The sequence below is a fragment of the Trachinotus anak genome, unplaced genomic scaffold, assembly GCF_046630095.1.
Source record: "Trachinotus anak isolate AG129_WGS33_773 ecotype Australia unplaced genomic scaffold, CSIRO_AGI_Tana_v1 ptg000004l, whole genome shotgun sequence".
Lineage (NCBI taxonomy): Eukaryota > Metazoa > Chordata > Actinopteri > Carangiformes > Carangidae > Trachinotus > Trachinotus anak.
This window is the reverse complement of record NW_027273855.1, coordinates 3,214,023-3,234,871: the sequence shown is the minus strand read 5'-3', so window position 1 is coordinate 3,234,871 and position 20,849 is coordinate 3,214,023. Positions and strand designations below refer to the sequence as shown.

General features: G+C 42.3%; 1 protein-coding gene across 4 annotated transcripts in view; it reads right to left on the bottom strand.

Annotated features, from left to right (window-relative positions):
* Positions 1-20,849, bottom strand: part of bsna (bassoon presynaptic cytomatrix protein a) — a 159,232-nt gene that overhangs the window by 19,233 nt on the left and 119,150 nt on the right. For 3 of the 4 annotated variants that reach the window (XM_071475277.1, XM_071475279.1, XM_071475280.1), the window contains exons 4-9: positions 17,833-18,273; positions 8,007-13,352; positions 7,124-7,165; positions 6,374-6,544; positions 5,649-5,905; positions 4,161-5,097 (exon numbers count right to left, since the gene is read on the bottom strand). In XM_071475277.1, coding sequence (XP_071331378.1) covers positions 4,161-5,097; positions 5,649-5,905; positions 6,374-6,544; positions 7,124-7,165; positions 8,007-13,352; positions 17,833-18,273 — 7,194 coding nt within the window. The remainder of the gene's footprint in view (positions 1-4,160; positions 5,098-5,648; positions 5,906-6,373; positions 6,545-7,123; positions 7,166-8,006; positions 13,353-17,832; positions 18,274-20,849) is intronic. The other variant, XM_071475278.1, reaches the window with a different exon arrangement.

The window sequence follows — 20,849 nt, the reverse complement described above, 5'->3', positions numbered from 1 at the left end:
CCGATAGCATTTTTTCCTTACCAATACCGATTCTAATACCTGAACTTGTGTATCAGCCGATACCGAGTACTACTCCAGTAACATTACGTTAAAAAAAACCAAACAATTTAGCAGCTCTACTAAAAATGTTTTGTAAAACATAAACAGATAAATGAATGCATTGGAATCTTTCTTTTATTATCTAATTTGACTGTCAATCAAAAAAAAAAATTTAAACAAATAACACTTCCTACATTAGCAGTCCTAACACGAGTGCCACCTCTATGCCGATACCTGACACCATATTTAAGGCAGTATCGGAGGCATTTCTGATACTAGTATTGGTATCAGTTCTAATTTTAAACGCAACTCTCAGCCCCATCAAATGAAATAGCGAGTATATTTTTTACACACATACAACTTCATACAATGCAATACAATTTTAGATTTTGAGTAGGGCTGTGAAACGATTCATTTTTTATTCACGATTAATCGCATGTTTTATCACATGATTAAAATTCTATTACTTTGCATTTCAGAACTGTTTTGTCTGTTTGTTCTGCTTTTGTTTGTCTCACATGTAATGTCAGATGGTGTCTGATGTCTTTATTTATCTGGAGACGAGCTCCGGGTAAGTTATATCTTTATTTTCATTTGATCTTCACCAACAACGATTCAGGCATTGGATTTAAATACTTTAGGTCTCCCGACACGCCCCTTTATGCAGATCGGAACTGTCCCCCTTTTGCTCCTGTAGACATGACTTGCCATGAAGTATCTTTGTATTGTATTGTATGTATTGTATTTTTTTTCTCTCCCGTAGTTTGTGCTTCTCCTCTCTCTCCCTCTCTCTGTCCTCATTCTGCAGGTATCTCTGCCTCTGAAGCAGCAGGATCCAGATCCACCACTACTCATCTTTACTATTAACCACTGTTACCTGTCATTATTATTGATAACACCATTACCTACACAGCTGTTCCTGGTCTCTCTCTCTCTCTCTTCTCTCCTCTCTCCTCCCCCCACCCCCTCTTTTTATCTTCTCCTAAACCCAACCGGTCGAGGCAGACGGCCGCCCACCCTGAGCCCGGTTCTGTTGGAGGTTTCTTCCTGTTAAAAGGGAGTTTTTCCTCCCCCCTGTCGCCAAGCGCTTGCTTGTTGTGGGAACTGTTGGGTTTTTTCTCTGTAACAAAGTAAGGTCTTGACCTTACCCTGTAAAGTGCCTTGAGATAATGTATATTATGATTTGGCGCTATACAAATAAAATTGAATTGAATTAAATTGAATCTTGCTTCGCCATGTAAAATCTTTGGGTCAAAGAGATTATCAAAGTGTCAAAATAGTAGCAGCCAAAGATTCCACAACATAGTGACATTTGTGACATTTGTATGAATAGAATGACTCATCCAAACAGTTTCTGGAAATACACTGGGGAAAGGAAGAGATCTATTTTCAGTAATGGTTTAGTTATGGCCAATATACAGGAGATGCTGCTGAATCAGCATGGACCTAAACCCTTAGGGAATGGAAAGGAATATGAAGACCTGCTGAATTCAGGTCTTGTTGATTTTATGCTGTCCTGGAGACAACAACTCATGCAAGTGTACACAATAAAGCACCCACGAAGGTTGTTTTGTGCATTTTTGTTATGTTGAATTAGGTTTCTTGTCTTTGCAAATGACCTACGGATTACTCCTGATAGTCTCCAGCTAGTTCCAGCTAGGGTTATTGTGAGATTTTAAACTTTAAACCTTTAGACCAAACCTACTTTACCATGTGTCCGTTAACCCAAAAGACAAGAATTTCACAAATCTGACTATTATTGTAGCTGTACCTTTTGACTGGATGGATCTAGTGAAACACTGAATATGTGTGGGCTGAATCTTCTGCTGTCAAAACCAGCCAAGCACTTGTGTCTTATTCATCAGATGAGTCAATGTTTTTCTGGGTCTAATCAATATCATCAATGACATCAATGAGTTCATCTTTGCTTTTTTAAATATGTGTAAACACTGTATCTTCCATTACCTTACCAAACATGTTATAAAAGCATTTGGAGCTTGTAATAGCACAGTGTGTCATGTTTTGTTTATTGTGTCAGTCGGAGTGTGGGGGTGGCGGGAAAAAAAATCATCATAGGAACTTATTAATCATATAATCCTAGCATGTGGGCAGTGAAAACATACTGCTGACACTTTTACACATTAGAAGAGAAAATACTGTACAGTGTGAAAAATCTATACTAACCATCACAGCATTCACATAAACTCAATATTGATGAGGAAAGGTGGGCTATTCTGAAGAAAATACATTTTTAAAAAATCCCTTTGGTCATTTCACAGGCATGTTTCAAAGCGCTCTGCATTGTTTCATTTATCTTGCCATAAGCTCAGACACGATTAGATAATGCGAGAGCTAATAATATGTTTTACTCCTAAATTATTGGAGGAGACTTATCAATCGACAGTTGACTCTAATCCACAGCATCTGCAATGCATCTTACAGTATCAGCACTGGTAAAACAGCGTCTTTGAAAAATCTGATTAATTAAAGTAGGCCTTTTTGGCAGATCTGACTGCAGAGTCAGTTTTTAAGAATAAATCCATTCGGGGGCAACATGACTGCCGATTGGTTAGGGCACATACCACATGAGCACAGATGCTCTTAGCAGGCGAGTCGCTGGTTTGACTCCCGACCACATTGTTGCAATTCTTATTATTATTTTACTCCAAATCACTTTCACTGTGAGAGCAGTTTGCCCCGCACCATGTACCTTGTAATAACGGTAAAACATGCCTAAAGGACCCAGTAATGACACTGAAGTAGTTATTAATGCACAGAATTACTTCGGTTTTGTCTCATGTGCCATAATCCAATGTAAGTATTACATAGATGCACACATCACACACACGTACCAGAGAGAAGGTCAGACCATCATAAATCTACAGGAAGTAAAATTAACAGGCAGAAACATTCACTATCTACCTGGTTTAGTCTTTAAATTGAGGTAGTTTGTGGGTGAGCTGTTGAACACCTTTCTTCACCACAGGTTTCTACAATAAAGGCCCAGGAAAGCTCAACAGTAGATTCCACTTTGTATTTCACTTTCATGGGAGCTACTATTTCATAAGAGTAGATGTCACTTGTTGCAAATTGGGGGTTTGGGGTAGACTTTGTAAAGTGTGTACGCCTTGAACGAGGTAGGAAACAAAACAATCATAACATCTGAAAATCCATAACAAAGGGAATCAGTCTTCATAGCACTCACATAAAACATTAATAGCTCTCACAAAATAAAAACGGGGCCAACGTGGAGTGAAAGGACTTGTTTCAATCAAAGTTACATCGAAGCCATTCAGTATTTATGCCTTTGGCAAGTTTTGGTTCCACTGAACAACAATAAAAGTGATACGAAATTATTGTGTAGAGCAAAGATAATGAGTGTGTAAATTTGTGCTGGGGCCTTGTCCAATAAACAGTTTGTTATTCTGTTGTGTTTAAAGTGTTGATTTTGAGCCCTGAAGACGAATTACCACTCAGGATAGAAGATGTGAAGAGAAAGAAAAACATCCAACCTGACCAGTATTTTGGGGGAGATGCCTCAGTTCCAACAAAACTCCAAAGCACATTGTGGCGATGACAGTTGTGATGACTTTGTTTACTGTTAGCCTGAACACTTCCTTTTAGTTTTAGTCAATAATGGTGTGGGTTTAAATCATAACCACGGTAAAATGAGTCAGATATGAGATGTAATCTGGAACTACCACTGGAGTACCTGGACGCTGCCTAAGCTGCAGTTCACCACAGCAGCTGTAGCTGTAACTCAATTAGCAGCTACTTAAGCTACCATCTATTCATTGTTGTGGTTTTACACTGACGATGTCTTATACTGTAGATGATACATCAGCCCAAAGTCGGTATCATTAGAGTATACTGTGCATTACAAACTATGCTTTTATGTGGTTTGTGTTTATACGCAGTAAACAGCAATGTAACAAATACACAGACCTTTGCTCTATCTAGCACATGACCTGCATCATGCTTCCTGCAATCCTTATCTCCACTGCTCAGTTATCTTATCTAGATTTGGTACTTAATCCATTTCATTTGCTTGATTGCTTGTCTATATTTCTAATTTGGTCTTTCAATGTGTGCTAACACCAGCGTGGTTTGAGCGACTTTACCTGGCTCTGGAGTGCTTGTTGTTGATACAGCGACAGCCTGGCCTTGGTGTGCTCGTCTGTGGTGGGGCTGAGCGGCTTAGGGTCTGACATTGACCTTTGGGTGCTCTTGATGGGTCGGGGCACGGACGGGTGTCGCTGAGGGGACTCAGCTGTGTAGGACTTCTGCTGAGGTGTGACATGGGCCTTGTTCAGCCGTTCACTGGACAGAGAAGTCTCCAGCAGGCGGTGAGGGGACACCGGGGAAACGGGAGAGTAGAGGACTTGCGGGGATTTGGGGGCTGTCTGCTGCTGCCGGATGATGCTGGAGATGGACTCGTTGTGCAGGTGGTTGTGAGGCTGGTAGTTGATGTCGAGTGGGTCAGGGCGACGTCGCTCAAACTTGGCTGCATTTGCAGCAATGTGCTGCTGTTGGCGCTGCTGGGTCAAAAGGTCAGCAGTACTGGATTGTTGTGTTCCGGTGCTGGAAGAGGAAGAATATGGACTGACTGTGGTTGGCACACTGAGCTGTGGAGCTACAACACCCTGTGACTGGGCTTCTGGGTCAGTCTGACATGCTAGAGACTGTCCTTTTTGGGTTCGCTCAGGTCCGGAGATGTAGTGCACAATCTCTACTTTATTTGGGTCTGGTACTGTCACATGGATTGCTGGGGAGACTCTCCCAAGGTGCTCCACTTCTGTCTGGCAAGACATTTCCCTGATGGTCTGGACGGCGATACTGGAGGATACCATCTTGGGCGTGTCGGTTTTTGTGTCAGAAGCTGCAGTGGCTGTGGTGGCAGCGCTGCTGCCAGTGGCACTGGACTCAGTGTGCCGGGAGAAACGGGAACGTCTTCGGCGGACAGGGTGTTCCGTCTCAGCCTTGTCCTCATCGTCATCTGTCTGGACAGAGCAGTCAACGCTGCGACCACGCCTCCTGGTGCGGTGGCGCATCATGTACCTGGAGATGGAGAGAGGAGAACGAAACAATTTGTTTGTGTTAAATCAGTGAGTAATAATAATAATAATGTTAATCTGTAACAAAACACAACAGTGAGACTGTAAAATAAGCATATTTCTGTAGTTATGGTATAATTTGGTGAAACTGGTGGGTCTGTTTAGGAAAACTGGCTCATATGAACAAGACAATTACAATGTAATTTTCAGTCATTTTAAGTGTTAATGTGGAAACACAGAAATGTATCCTCAGACAACAGGTCTGAGTTACCAACACTGGATGCAATGTCATATTATTGTGTTGAACAGTGCTGTTTTCTTCTGAAACTCTCTGAAATGTGATCTTTATTCTGTGTGAAATTATTTATACATAATTCATAAATACTGCACATACATCTCAGCTCGTGTCTTGATTTTTATTTGTAGAAAAATGTGAAGTAAATAAAAACACTATGAAGCTAATTCTTGCCTAATAAAATAAACACACACTCATCTACATTTACACCCCATCCACCTGCATGCTCTAAACACACACAAACACACACACATCTTTACCTCTCCTCCCCGTCTTCGTCGTCCGTCTGCACACAGCTGTCCACGATCCGGCGGGGGGAGCCATAGAACACCACGCCATCACCATCCAAGCTGTCCCTGCTCAGCCTGGTCATGGAGCTGTGCTTCCTCATGTTACTCCTGGTCTCCATATGCTCCTCCTGGCTCCTCAGGCACATCTCTGACGAGGAGTTGGGGAGGGAACGGGAGCCCATCTGGGAGTCGACATAGGGGTGCAGGGGCTGTCCATTCACATCCAGCTGTTGAAAAAAAAAGTTTTTTTTTTTAAGGTTATTAGGTGTTGAAAGTTTTTCCTCACTAACCTATCATCGATTCAGTTGAGCAAAAGCTGTGCAATTGCACCTCATAACCACGTTTTTGTAAAATCATATATGTCCACCAAAGAACAAGATGAGCACAGACATATACAAATATAATGTAATAAAAATTTTGTGCATTGAATTTTGTATTATTTTAGAGGATAGGTAGACATGTGTCTTGCAGGCCAACACTCCTTTCGATGGTAAGTCCAAGCTGGGGCCTACCTTCTGTGTAGGCTGATGTCAGGCAGGCCAAAAATATACTAGTGAGAGCTTTATTGAGGCATGCTTCATCTGTATTTTCACGCTGTCTGTACCCTAACATTTTCTGTCTCTGATTGCTGAGAGCTGAAGGCTCCAACATCAAGGCTAGATCTTATAATCCATCCAGCCCTTTACCCCCCTCACCTGTATGCCCTGAGCTGCAGCAGCAGCTTTCTGTCTCTTTTGCTCTTCAAGCTGCTGCTGGAGCTGATGCTGTAAAGACTGGATCTGGTCTAGCTGGGACTTCTGCTGGGCCAGCTGCTCCCTCTGGAGAACAAGCTGCTTCTCGCGTTCATGTTGCTGCTGCTGTAGAACCTAAAAAGTGTGGGTGGAACAGGGGAATAGGAAGAAGCACACATGGGCAAAAACAGAGAGAGAAAGGACGAGACAGAAGAGCATGAAGAAGCAGTGGAGAAGGAATGATTAAACGACAAAAAATAAAGGATGGAAAAAAGACAAGATGAGAAAAAAATGAGAGACATAAAGAGAGACAGTAAAGACACAAGAGGACAAGTTGACATTTGGACATCGGGTTGTATACAAGATGAGCAAATCTCAAAAATGCAAACCCAGACTCCTGAAACTGAATGTGACATGAAGTTATTCTTATGCTGATGGATTACTTTTGAAAATGGTTCCAAGTTAGTCAAACTTGTATATATATGGCAAAAAACAAGAATGGAAGCGCAAAATAAATGAAGTGCAGCATGTGCTGGTAATTGTGGTTGCCAGTCATATAATGCTCATTAGAAAATATTGAATGTATTTTCTGTGTTGCATAAATGACAGGGCGGTGCAAATAAGGAGTTAGGGGTTTTGCCTATACTGTAGGTTATGAGATGCATATTAAGCATTCCATCTCTAGTTCATTCCCATTAAGGAAGGCTTCCACACCTGTTTAACAGAGTTAACTTGAAAGATTTTCAACTGCTTGTTCTATCAAGAAAGAAGAAAATTATCACGTTAGCCTCTCTGTTAACTGGTAAAACATCTTCACAAGGCTATTCAAGCTGAGAAAAGCAATAAATTCAAATGTTTACTTGTTATAGATTATTAAATGTTTACATCATAATGTAATCCATTTTTCTTTTACATATAAATCAAACCAACAAATGGAACATGACACCACTTTCCATTTTTTTCTGAATATAAAACAGACCAACAAATGGAACATGAAACCACTTTACAAACTAAATTGTTGAGTTTCTATCACACATATTTACCACAGGCATGTTCATGCACACTTCATATACAGGAAACATCCAATAAAATACACAACATAGCATGCAGATTGTATGATTATACTTTTGTAACTCAGGCTGGATGCATCGTCAGTTACTATAATAGCATTAGCATTTTCTCTTATAACATAATTTTAACACAGTCTTCTACAGGGATATTTAATGGTTTCACTGGGTAAAAACTGTCAAACAAACTTTCACAGTTTGTTACAGGTACTTTCTGAGGAACTGACAGTAGCCATGCATTGAAAGACATGCATATACTCTATATTGTATATAAAATTTGTTATTTTTGGATTATTTTTGGGAATAATGCATCTTGCAGAGCAAATCCACACACTAGACTGAACAAAAGCAATTTAAATAACATAAAAGAATAACAACCTTGAAAGATACAACACAAGTAGCACCAGCACAAAAACAGTAAAAGAGCTAAACACAGACCAATATCCAATGCAAAATAAAACAACCACAAAACATCACGCAAGACATCAGCTATCAAACTCTCTCATTTGGCCTCCTGTTTCTCCCTCTACCTGTTCCTTGATGTTCTGTAGCTCCTGTAACTCTCGCTGCACCAGTATCTGCTCCTTCTCCCTGTGCAGCTTCAGCTCTATCCTTTCCCGTTCCAGCTCCTCCTGTAGGCGCAGTTGGCGGAGTTTCTCCAGCTCCACACGCTCCCTCTCCATCTGCAGGAGCTGCTCCTGCTGCCGATGCAACCTCTCTGCCTCAGTTTCGCCCTCCTTGTGTATGGCTCCTGGTGGAGGAAATGGAGGAAGACCCCCTGGCATGGGTAAGCCACTGGAAGGGGCAGAGGGGCCTACTGGAGGTTGAGTGTAGGGCATGGCATGGGCTGCTGGAGGCGGCTGTTGTGGCTGCTGAGCAGTTGTCACTTGTTGTTGACTGTTCAGGTGTGCCTGGGACAGGTTTATTGGCTGCTGCTGTGGCTCTGTTGGTATGACAACTATTCCTCCAACTGAGGTGACTTCTGCTGATGAGGTCAATGTGGCACCTTTACCAAGGTAAACTGGTTCATCCTGGACTGTAGAGCTTGTAGTTGTCATGGAGACAGACACTGGGGCACCTACTGTTGCTGAAGTTGTTGCAACAGCAACAGTAGTGGCAGTGGTTGATGTTGTTTGGAGAAGACCTGGTGCTGGGTAACGGACTGGAGCTTGTCCGGTTAAGGGTGTTCTGGGGCTCATTGGCAGTCGGCTAAGACTGGATAGGGGTACAGGTGTCATGTTGACTGAGGGGTATGGCCGGTAGACACCCCTCAGTAATGGGCGAAGAACAGAGGCAGGCTGGGTTGTGATGGGAAGAGTAGAAGCGATGGGGGTCTGAATGGTGGAGTAGATCATCCCATCAGACGACCTAATAGCGGCAGGATACATGGCTCTGAGACTGGCCTGCCGGGCATTGATAAGGTTGGTTAGTGCTTGGCTGTGGGAGATTGGCTTCCCATCTAATCCAAAGAGAAGGTTTTGTCTCATACCGAGACCTGCTACAAGTCTGGAGGTCCCAGGCCCAGTTCCTCTGCCCAAAGTGGCAAACTGCATTAAGTCTGGATTGCTTCCATACCGATCAATGGAATTGAGTGCTGCACACATCCGGCTGATCTCCCTAGCAGTTGTAGCACTGTACTGAGCTAGGTTAGCTTCTTGGAAGCTAGCAATGTCACGAGCAGAATAGCCATAGTCTGAACTGATGTTAGACAAGGAATTATATCTCCTTATAGGCAGTGTTTGGGCTGTAATGTCTCCACCATGCCGTAGATCTGTATAGGAGCCATACTGCATCCCCATATACCCTCCATAACCCTGTTTCATAGCAGTTAGATCCATGGCAAGATCTCCTGAGGGTTGGAGGTGTGGTTCTAGTTTAGACTGGTAGGACTGTAGCCCAGCTTCAGCTAGGTTTGTATCAGACATTGATGGCTGCAGCCTACCAGGGAAAGGCAATGTGTAGGCCTTACGTGCATCCATTGGGTACTCATGGTACCTTTCAGGTTGTCTTTCTTGGTCAGACTCATAGGAGAGAGGTGGGGCAGATGGAGGCCTTATGCCCTCTTTCTCAGAAGCACCAACACAGCTTCCACCAAATGGAAGTCGGTAAACAACATCACAGCAAGCTGGTTGGTTGTCAGGTTTAATTTGGCCACCTGCCTGAGCCACAGCATCCTGTCCTTCTTCTACCTTTACAAGCTGAGTCACCGCCCTGGTCTGCTCTGGTCCTCCGTCCATCTGTACTACCATGCTATGTGGTGATTTACCTCCTGGCATCAACCCAGGAGGACTGGGCTTCCCTTTCAGCTCAATGGGACCAGTGCCATACAGCTCAGGGTTAATGACTGGTGATACAGCACTGACCACAGCCGAGGCACTGCTAGTCTGGCTGACTAGCAAGTCTTTTTTGAGTAAAGGTGAGATCTGGCCAGTAAGGTTGTACCTGGCCAAAGCAGATGCTTGTTGTTGGTGCTGTTGCATCTGATGGTGCTGCTGCAACTGCTGTTCAAGGAGCTCTTGTTGCTTCTGCAGCTTCTCTTGTTGTTTTTGTAGCTCTCTCTGCTGGACACTGAGGTCTTCCAGTTTGGCATCAATTTTTGGTATTGATGGGTCAGTTGGAGGTGACATTTGTGGTTTGTTCTGTGAAAGACATACAGCCGAACCCACGCCCTGGCCCAGATCCACTCGGTTTTGATGTGGGTCACCATAGACTGTCGGGTGTTTAGGCTGGGTCATGAACATTGAAGCAGCCACAGTGACACTCACAGTGGTTGGTGTGATGGTCTCCTGGGTATTCAGGTTCATAATCAGTGGCTGTACAATTGTTGAATGTCTGCTGCCCTCTGATCCACCATGGTATTTCCTGCTTTCAGTGGCCAACGAGGTGAGGTCCATTCCTTGGTCAGTCATGATAATAGGTGCCGGTTTCGTGGCTGTTCTGAGGTCCACAACACTTCCACCTTGGATCATATGGCCCTGCTCTACCCTAGAAGTTCCTGGGACTGTAGATATTCGACAGAGGGAGATGTTATCCATTGACATAGACCCTCTGGTGTAAGTGCTGGCTGTGGTGACCATACTTGTTCCCACATTCACCTTCTCCACTCTTTGTGTTCTGTAGAAGCTGCGCGTAGGAGACTGTTGGTAAGGTGGTGTGTCTGGAGGGCTGCCACATGGGGAGTAAGTATCAAATGTTGATTGGCGGCTAAATCGGGTAGGCGAAGACAAAGGAGAAGTAGCAGTGTTGACTGTCATTGGCCTAGCTGGGCTTGGAGGTGGGGAATATGGGGCATCCTGGGAAGACTGCTGTCGATACAGCCGTGGGGAAACTGATCGATGTGATGTTTGGGTACCCTGAGCCATCACTGGAGATGTGGGCCCAGAGCCACCTGACTCCATTCTCAATGCTGAACTGAACGTCTGTGTGGAGAACTCAGCTGTAGCCCTTCTGGAAGGTGATCGGGTGGGACTCTGTGGTGGTGGTGATGGAGAAAGAGGAGGACTGGTGCTCCTGTAATAAGTAGTATACTTGGGAGAACGTGGCTCAATAATTCTCTCAGTAGAAGATGTTGAGCTGTCTCGCACTTGGACTCCCCTGGTCTCCCCTACCCTTCTGGTGATCACTTCTCTTTGACTGTAGGCTTGGGTAATCTCTGCAATCTTGCTGCATACACTTGACACTGTAGCTGAGGATGTGGCAGGACTTCCCGTGTGTCGGCCATATATTCCAGACTGAGTGGATGTCATAGTGTGGCTTGAACTAGTCTGAGAAATAGTTACAGCATCTCTGGCATAAACTCCATAAGCTGCAATGGTGGTGGCAGCCACTGTTGGAGTTATTCCATTCTTTCCTGCTTGGCTTTTGATTCTGTCTTTGTGTGCATCCTTTGCAGAGAAGTGCTGTGTTACTCGCACATCTGGGATCCGTCCTCCAGTCTCAGCAAAGGACACAGGAGCTGAGATCTGGGTGGGGCTCGTACCTGGAGTCAAGAGAGCATTGCTCTGCTCCAGAAGCTTAGCAAAGGCTGAGCCTGTGTCTAGGAGCTGCTTGTCCGAGTAGGTGCTCTCAATCTCAATCTCTACTTGTTCATCAGTGGCCTGCTGCATTTTGGTGATGTTCTGAGATGTCTGTCGGATCTCCTCATAAATATCTGTTTCTGTCTCTGCTGCCTCATTGTCATATCCTGTTTGATCTTGTTCATATTCATACTCATCATCATAACCTTCTCCATTGATGTCCTCTTCGTAGTACTGTCCATGCCTTCCATGTTGTTGCTGCTGCTGCTGTTGCTGTTTCTGTTGTTTTTGAAGCATCTCTGCCTTCCTCATCATCTCCTCATAAACTTCCTCAGCACTCTTTAGGGGTTTTGAGGTTGAAGATGGTGCTGTGGTGGTTGTTGTAGTTGATGATTTCTCTATTGGTGAGTAGAGAGACATAAACGTAGGCAGATTGTACTCACTGCCCGACTTGTAAAGTTTGGACTCATATCCCTCAGCCTCTGAGTCCAGACTCTGAGGGGAATATTCAGAAGCAGAAGAACGATGGAGCTCTTCCATTTCTGCAGCCTGTCTCAGCTCTTCTGTTGGAGAAGCATCTTCAATAGGTGACAGATTGCTAGGTGGTGTCTTGGACCTCTCTCTGCGCCTCTGAGCCCTCAGCTCTTCCTTATCCCTTTTGGTCTTTCGTGCTGTGCTCCTTATTCTCTGTTGTTCTACCTCCCTCATCTTCTCCTGCTCTCTCAGAAGTTCTTCTTCCTCTCTCAGTTCGTCCTCTTCTGAAGAGTCTTCAATGGTGGGAAGGAGAGGCCCATGTGAGCGGTGGCGTGCTTTCCTTTGCTGCTTGGCCTCTTCTAGTCTTTGCCTCCTGCTGGGGCTACTATCACTGTCCTCCTCCATTGATGAGATTGAAGTAGGAGACTGGCCAGAGCCATATGAGGATGAAGTGGGTGGCAGAGTGGAGGAATAGTCACCCCGAGAACGCTCCTCAGGAGATCCTGTCAGGCTCTCCATCTCTAGCTCTGGTTCCCGATCAAGGCTTAGATCATTTTCATTGCTCAGCTCCATGTCTCGGCTGTAGCTATTGGTGTTATTGAGTTCAATGGTTTTGAAGCGCCTCAGGCCTCCTTGTGATGCCATCACATCTTCCTCACCCTCTTCCACTGAGCCTTTATAAACATCAGTAGAGCTCTTAGTTTCCTCCTCAAAACTGCTGGAGTGGTGCTGAAGGCGTCTTTTCTCTTTCCCTGAGTCAGAGATGTGCTTGTGGTGGCTTTTCTTAGGTTTCTGGTAGCCATATCCTTCGTCTTCCTCATCTTCTTCTTCCTCCATCTCTTCCTCCTCCTCCTCCTCATTTTCTTCATCAGCGCTCATCTCCATTATTTGTCTCCTCATGAACTCCTCATCAGTCATCTCTGTGGGCTCGGCCTCTTTTTCCTTCTTTTTCTTCTCCCTCTTCTCCTCCTTTCCCTCCTTTCGTTTACCCTCCCAGTCTCCTACATCCTCTTCTTCCTCCATTATATCTTCTAGTTCTTCGTCAGAGTCGTATGCATCTGGTGGGATTGACAGGGAGCGTGGACGCTGCTTCCCTCTGTCATCCAAATCTCTGTCTCTGTGCTTCCTTCCCCTTCTGTCTGCCTTCTCTTCAGAGAGGCTCTTCTCCAGCAAAGGCCTCATGGAGCTTTCTAGCTTGGTGATTTCAGAAGGGCTTGGTGGGGAGCCCCGCCCACTGATTCCCCTCTCACTTAGCTTCATCTCTTCTTCTTGGATTAGACCTGTAATTTCACTGTGGGAGCTGGAGATGCCATCAGAGGAGTAGCCGGTGTCACTGAGGCTCTGAGGGCTGCGTGACAAGTCATGGGTGCTGTTGCTTTTTGTATCCTAAAGAGAGAAAAAGAAAGAAAGAAAAATGCATTAGATTTGCTAGGGTTTTTAAATGCAGTCAGTTTATGCAAAGTATAAGAATCTGTTGATGTTGAATAAACACATCAGTATGCATACAATTTAAGCCCACATAAATTTAGATTATGATTTTCAGATATGGCTGAAGTGATATATCTCTTCCTTGCCTGTGCAGGCGGAAAACAATTTTTTTTAATATTTCATCATTCTGCCTGAACAGGCATGCTAAAACTGCAGTCCTTCGCTTTCAATAAAGATAGCAGTTACAAAATATATCAGTGCACTATATTCTGATATTGAGCAGATATAGCAGTGACACAGGAGGCGCTCTTGAACTCTACATCTATGATTTGTCTCATTCAAAGAGCCTTTCAAGAGGTTTGCGTACATTTGGTGATATAATAGGGTTTTAATGGCATATGATCAATGTAAATTATACATTCATTTTGGAACTTTAGCCACCAAATAATGAAGTGCTACATATATTTTGAACGAGAACACATCAAAGTAGGGCTGCCTTCATTAGGTCTGAAAGTTTGGAGGTAAAAAACATTTCTTGCCATATTGTTATAAAATTATCTTTAGTGAATTGCAAATTTAGTTTAACAAAGTCTTAACTTGAAAATATTGAACAAGTAGCGCAAAAACAGTATTCAGTTACAAAATCTGGTTTGGTTGATATGAACCCTAAAATGCCATTACAGAAGTGTAATTATTAATATTATTAGTAGTAGTAGTAGTAGTGGTAGTTTTTTTTTTCTATTATGTAAATCTGATACAGTATGTGGTATGTGGGCCAAAATTGAATGCTTACAATCTGTCTTGTAAAAGAGTTGTTAAAAGAAAAAGTGACAAGATTGAATTCACAGAGTACACCATGGATGTAGAACTACATAGAAAAACACTGAACATTTACATGTAGTTAACATATAAACTGCAGAGATTTGCCCTCCCTATTTCCAAATCTGACTATACTGCATTATATATCAGATTGACTAACAGTCTGCCCTTTGACCAAAACCCTAAATAAATAATAATAAAAATAATGGTATTTCATTACAATGTAATTATACAAAATTATGTAATTAAAATAAAGTACTATGCAACAATAAAACATTCAGAGTATGGTCTTCTTTATCAAGAAGTAAATCTCAAATGTTAAAATAAATGACAACATTAAGAAAAATTACATTATTATAAAGTTATCAAATAGTGACTTACAGTTTTTAGGTTTTTAGCAGTTTTTGAGCCATTGATGGAAAGAGGTTAGTCAAACTGTGTATCTTAGGAGTGAAACAAATTCATTTCTTTTTCTTTTTTTTTTTCTTAAGATGAGCTCAAAGTAAGACTGCGGGGTTAAACATGACTGGAACATAAAAACTACTAAAACTCATTCATCAGTGGCTCTGTCTCAGATGTCTGTTAATAACATGCCAAATCATAATCTCAAAGGGACTAACCTGGTAAAGGAAAGGGGGATGGAGGAAAGAACACAAAATATATAGAAATTATGCAAATCTTTTATAGAAAACCTCTTACGATAGTTACAATACTTCAGAGACTTTACTTTGAGCTCTCTGTACTTAAAATTCCTGGCGGCTCCCCAAATGAGGGAGGTCTGCACTGCCTTTGAAAAGGCCCTAGGCAGCATTACTTGAGCTAAGGGCCTTGGTGGTTTAGCATATTCATTGCATGCCAATCTTTATACATATTTCAGCGGGAGCGATGGCTGCCGCTGACTAAGAAGAGGCACTATTTCACCCATTCTCCCTCTGTGTTTGTCGCTCACTCTCTCTCCCTCCCCAAGGTAATCCATGAATGCTTTGCTGCCACTTGCAGTATCAGCACTCTGTGAGGAGGGAATCAATGACATGCTTTCCAAACAGCCATGGATGTCCAACACTAAAGGAGAAAATAATTGGTGCAACTTACAATTCTAAATAAGCGGGGATCATCTCACAACTCTCTGTGGCAGTGAGTGTGTGATGTGGTGTTTTGCAAACAGGGTCAAATTTGGGTTGTAATCACCAAACTAAATAGAAATATAGTTCACAAGACATTTGGGGAATTATAATATAGACAGACATTTTGTACTAGATGTATAAGAAAGAAATATGCTTTATAAGGACGTGAGGAGTACAGGACTTAAGACGCAATTTAATAACCCGACAGAAGAAGAGACAAACAAAATAATGGGAACAACTCAGATAAAAAGCAAATATGAGACAGGGTAAACGCAATACTTCTGAAAATAGTTTCCTTAATGTATGTTATCAAACCCAAATCATCCCAATCCCTTGTCAGTGTAATTAGGAATTTGATCTTTCATTTAAAAAAACAAATTTAAATGTAATTAACAAATGAACAAAGGCATATGGGCAAGAGCGCACTGTATTGCAATCTGCATTTTGACTTAAATTTTGACTGAAGATGAAAACAACTTTAAAGAATTTCACGGATCAGTGAGCAAGTTATGACATGAGCTTACTTTCCAATCTATAAAAGCAAGAAACAGGCTGGAAAAGATCTAAAAAATTCATAAGAAAATAATGGGAAGTCTGCATCCAAAACATACACTTAAAGAAATTACTTTTTTACTTCACCAGAATAAAAAGGGAGTTCAGCAGAAACCTTTGTGTCATTGTGATAAAAATGGAAGTTTGGTTTGGTGTTTTTTGTTTTTGTTTGTTTTGTGTGTCTTGTGAGAAACAGTGATAGTTGGTCAACCTACTGCCAAACTACTGGAATCTTACTGATCTGTACAAAGCGACTTTAACAAAATATTACAAGTGGTTATCTGTGAGCAAAAATCATCACAAATATGTAACATAAGCCATATTCACAGAAGCAAAATGACCTCTAAACACAACATTCAAAATCTTGGCATTTTGGCGTTTGGCCAATGACAGGATCTGCTGTGATATAAAATTGTCAGACAACACAAACCCCCCAGGTCACGTGGTCACATGGTCCATGTACCACCTACATCAAATTTCTCTAAATTCATCGTCTGATAGTGCTGGGAATAGCCATGTTCCCAGCCATGCAAAACTGAAGTCAACAAAGTGTTAAATCTAGTGTCGCTTTGAGTCCATGGTCTGTTCAGACAACATCCATCTCAAGTGAACAGTGGACAGCACAGGTGTGAATGCACCCAAGATACATTGAGGACCCATTTGAGATCCAGTCACTTAGACCACATTCTGAGGTGGTCTGGGCCACATCGAAGGACCACCTACTCAACTGACGTCCTCTGCCACAGTCTTAAAAGTCTCGCCACAGTTTCATCATGAACCGAAAACATCTTACTATTTTAAATGGCTAAAACCTTATTTCATTGCAGAGCTGTGTGCAGTGTGATGATTCACTCTGCCCCTCTTTGCCCCGCTCCCCTCAGAGACCTGCAGTTCCTCCTCCTCTTGTACCTAGCCTTAGCCTGGTTCCAGACCTCTGAATTGCTGACCATATCTCCAGTTTCAGTGAGTCAGATAGGTCTGGTGTTGTGCTCATCGATGGATATTTGCGCTGGTTGAATGAGAGCCAGATTGAGAATGGGAACTCCATCTTCATACATACAGTAGGTATCAAGCTGCTTAGCTACATTAATGATAAACAGCAGGAGAAATATGGCAGCAAGCATGGATGAGACTGATACGGCTGTAGCTGAGCATTATGGGAGCATGTTTTTGCTAATCAGAGACAATGTTGGAAGAAATCATCTATGAGAAGACCTGCTGAGTTAGAGGAGCTAGTGGAAAAGAGGCTAACTTGAAAGGGGAGCAGGACCTCTGAACTTTTCAGGAAGCCATTATATTTAGATCCTGACTCTGACCAGCAGAAGGCACAATGTCTGGTCAGATTTTTGTTTGAAGTTTTACAGCGAGTTGTGTTAAAAATCTTAGGACTGTTCATACAAAACAAGAATACCTTTAACTATAGGTGCAGAAATGCAGGTCAGCCCAAAAGAGCCAGATGTTGTTCTCACTATAACAACTGTTTGTGAAAGAATTTGCTTGTTTCGCTCTGTCCTTTCTCCCTGATGTGTAGTTTACAGAAGTATCATGTGGATTACAGCTCTGGATTAAGCTCATTAAACAGATGGAAAAACTGTATGAATGTGAAGCAGGGCCACGCTGAAACAGCCATGCATACTCACAAACCTTAACCTGGACACATACTTGAAAAATTACAAGAATTCACACAACAATGTCAATTTTGCTGGTCCACAGGTCTGTACGTTAGACTATGGTTTCCATGGTAAACAGTGGAAATTTGGTAGCACCAACAATCAGCCTAATTTCATTGTAGGCTATTTTCATTGCATGTCTCTTAGTGCAGGATTTATTTGGTTCACTTTTCAAGTAACTTTGGTAAAAAAATATTTTTCCTACTACCATTTCACTTTTGTTTTTTTTCCATAGTTTAACATACAGGGAACAATGTTAAATATCTGACTTACATCATAGTGCCTGGACTTCTTAATGTCCTTGATTGGTGTAATCTGCTCCCCTTTCTTCTGGGAAGGTTTGGTCTCTTTGGCAGTTTGGTTCTCAGACTCGATCTTAGACTTCTCCTCTGTGGGTTTTGGCTGTTTCTGGGTGTCCGTGGTTGGTACTGGTCCTGTGGTCTTGGTGTCAGTTGGTTGTTTGGCAGCAGTGGGTGCAAACGGTCCACTACCGCCAGTTCCCGCCTGCGGTTTCTGGGACTGGGCTGGCCTGGGCCCCTGCTGATTGGTGGCTTTGTGGAGAGGGCTTTGCTGGCTGGTCGGCGCCTGGTGACGGGGCGAGCCCATTGGCTGGTGCTTGGGAGACGGATGAGGAACGGGAAGCGGAGGATCGTCAAGACCACCTCCGGACATCAGCCGCTGGGTCTGGCAGTTGAGACACAACCACTCCTTTTTCTGAAAGAGACGACAAAAACCAACAACAGTTAATGACAACAAGCCTAAGTACGGAAATGTTTTATTATTTAATTATTGCTATAATTTGGTCAAGAAAAGGTATTTGAAATCACATGTCTCGATTTTATAAAAACTTGAGTCCATTTAAATTCCAAATTCTTTCTTCCAGCTCATTTTTGATGCTTTTTAAAGGCTGTTTCAAAGCATCAACACTAAACTGGGTGGAAAGGCATTATAAGAAAACATGGAAGTGTATGTCTCATAAAATCACAGTTTAAAGACCTATTAAAATCAGCTTTTGAATGAAATGTTGCCAGCTTGAATATCAGACCCTTTTCAGAAAGTCAACAAATAGGGTATTACTGCTCAGCAGCAGCTCCCAGGTAAGTGCATGATTGTAGAAAGCCTTTAATGTCACTGTATTGAAAATACATGGAAATTAGGAGTGCTACTCCTGACTGGTGCAGGTAAGTTAAAAAGAACAAACTGCACACAATAGAGCATCTACACAATATATCGCACAGTTGAAAACAAATAAACAATAAATATTTAGTGTGTCTGCATGTGTGTCAGTAAATGAAATCACATTTATTCCTCCTTCCCTCTACAACTTATCCTCCAGGAGTCACTGTATTCCTCTTTAACTAAATAAGATTGATGGTTTAAAACACTGATTAATATTCTTAACATTCAATATGTCGATTCGGGCTGAAGAGCAGACTGCAGACACACACACACACACATACACACACACACACACACACACACACACACACATTCACATGCTGCATTCACTCTGTAGATCTTATTTGCAGACAGAGCTTCAGCAGTTTAAGCTGAGCTTATGCACACTTCTAATGGGCCCAGTCACTCTGATAGCTGCACCCGATTGTCATCACATCAGCTCCACTCGCACCATTTCACACACACTGTGAGGCTGACTGACAAAAGCTGAGAAAGATACAAAATACAAGAAAAGCTACTTGTCGATCCTTTAAAAGTTTAGCAGCAACATATAAAATGTCCTGTAAAGATTTACAGCATTTAACCTTCTTCTCACTCATGAGAGATCTGCTGATGTGGGCACAGTGTCTTCTGGGTCTTTCTAAAAAAAAAAAAGTGTTTCAAGTTTGAAAACAAAATAAGCAGAAGAGAAGTGACTTAGCATTAGCACCATGGCTGAACAGACAGAAAAGAGCTTCATATATATACAAACCCAACTTTAATTAAACCTGCGATAACAGAATTTGTGGCCACTTGGCGGCAGTGGAAACAAGCTGTGAACACAATACTGACTCATTACTTTTTAAGCTTTTTTTTATGGCAACATTTCTTAGCAAACAGTTTGGGTTCTTTAGCTACATTCACCAGCTGGTTGCTAAGTGTGTCTGTCTGCTGTTGGAAGCTGAGCACATTGTGTAAAAAAGTGTTATTAGTTTACTTTTAAATAGTAGTAGACTAGTTTCTCTTATTTACATAATGTTAAATATTCTTTATCTCCCTCCGGCATCTCTGTTCATACACCGTGTTTATTATTTCTCTCTCTCTCTCTTTCTCTTTATCCAGGACGGTGGCTGATGATGTTTTTGGGCTGATGAGCAGCTGTATTACTCATGTAATGAATAATTGACAGATGTAGCCCTCCCTCCCCGACACTTATCTTCCATCTCTGCTCTTTTCCACCCACTCATCCAATCCTCTCTCTTTTGCTCTTTCCAACAAACCTCTTCCTCTCCCCCCTCTCCTCCTCATTCTGTCTTTTCTCTCTCTCCTCCCTCACAAGTCCCCTTTATCTCGCTCCTGCTCTCGCTTTATCTGAATCCCTTTTGAGCTTTTATCTGTGATTAGGTGGCACACAAAAGACTCCATCTCCCTCTGCCAGGGTCTGCAGTGACTAATGCTTTTTAGGGTCAAGAAGTGGACAATAGTGCTTATTATTTACAGGCCGACAAAAACTGAGGACCCACAGATGCCTTTTTTTTTTTAAATTTTACTGGACAGAAACTGTTGCTGTTCAACATGTATCCAACAGTTCCAAAAAGTTCAGCTTCTCTGAGCTTTTCTCCCCTGTTGAAACACAAATCTGGTGGGAAAAAATAAAAACACAGAGCCAAAAGAAGCAGAACAGAGACAATGGATCTATCTGGCTGCAGCCCAACTCTCCCTCTGGGATACAGCTTAGTCATTCAAAGTGTAAATGTGAAAATCTTTTCAACAGCAAAATATCTACATTCACTCTCCCATTCAAGTGAATGGTAGGCCTATATGATATATGTAACCCTAAAATATGATGTGCTCCTCTTTTTTCTACAAATTTTGGTGTCATTGTTGTCAATGTTGAAGCTGCCATTTAAAAAAAGAGGAAAAGAAATCTAAAATAAAAGAACACAAATGGTGCCAATTGATATTTTTTTTTGTTATTTTGACTGTGATCAAAGGAGACATTGATGTAAAACTAAAAAAAAACTGTTCAAACCACACGCATGTTCGACCCACCAAAATGATTTCAGCATGCAAAATGGAGAGCACCATTTTTAAAAGTGGAACAAATGGCTTGTGAAAACGTCAAAACATGT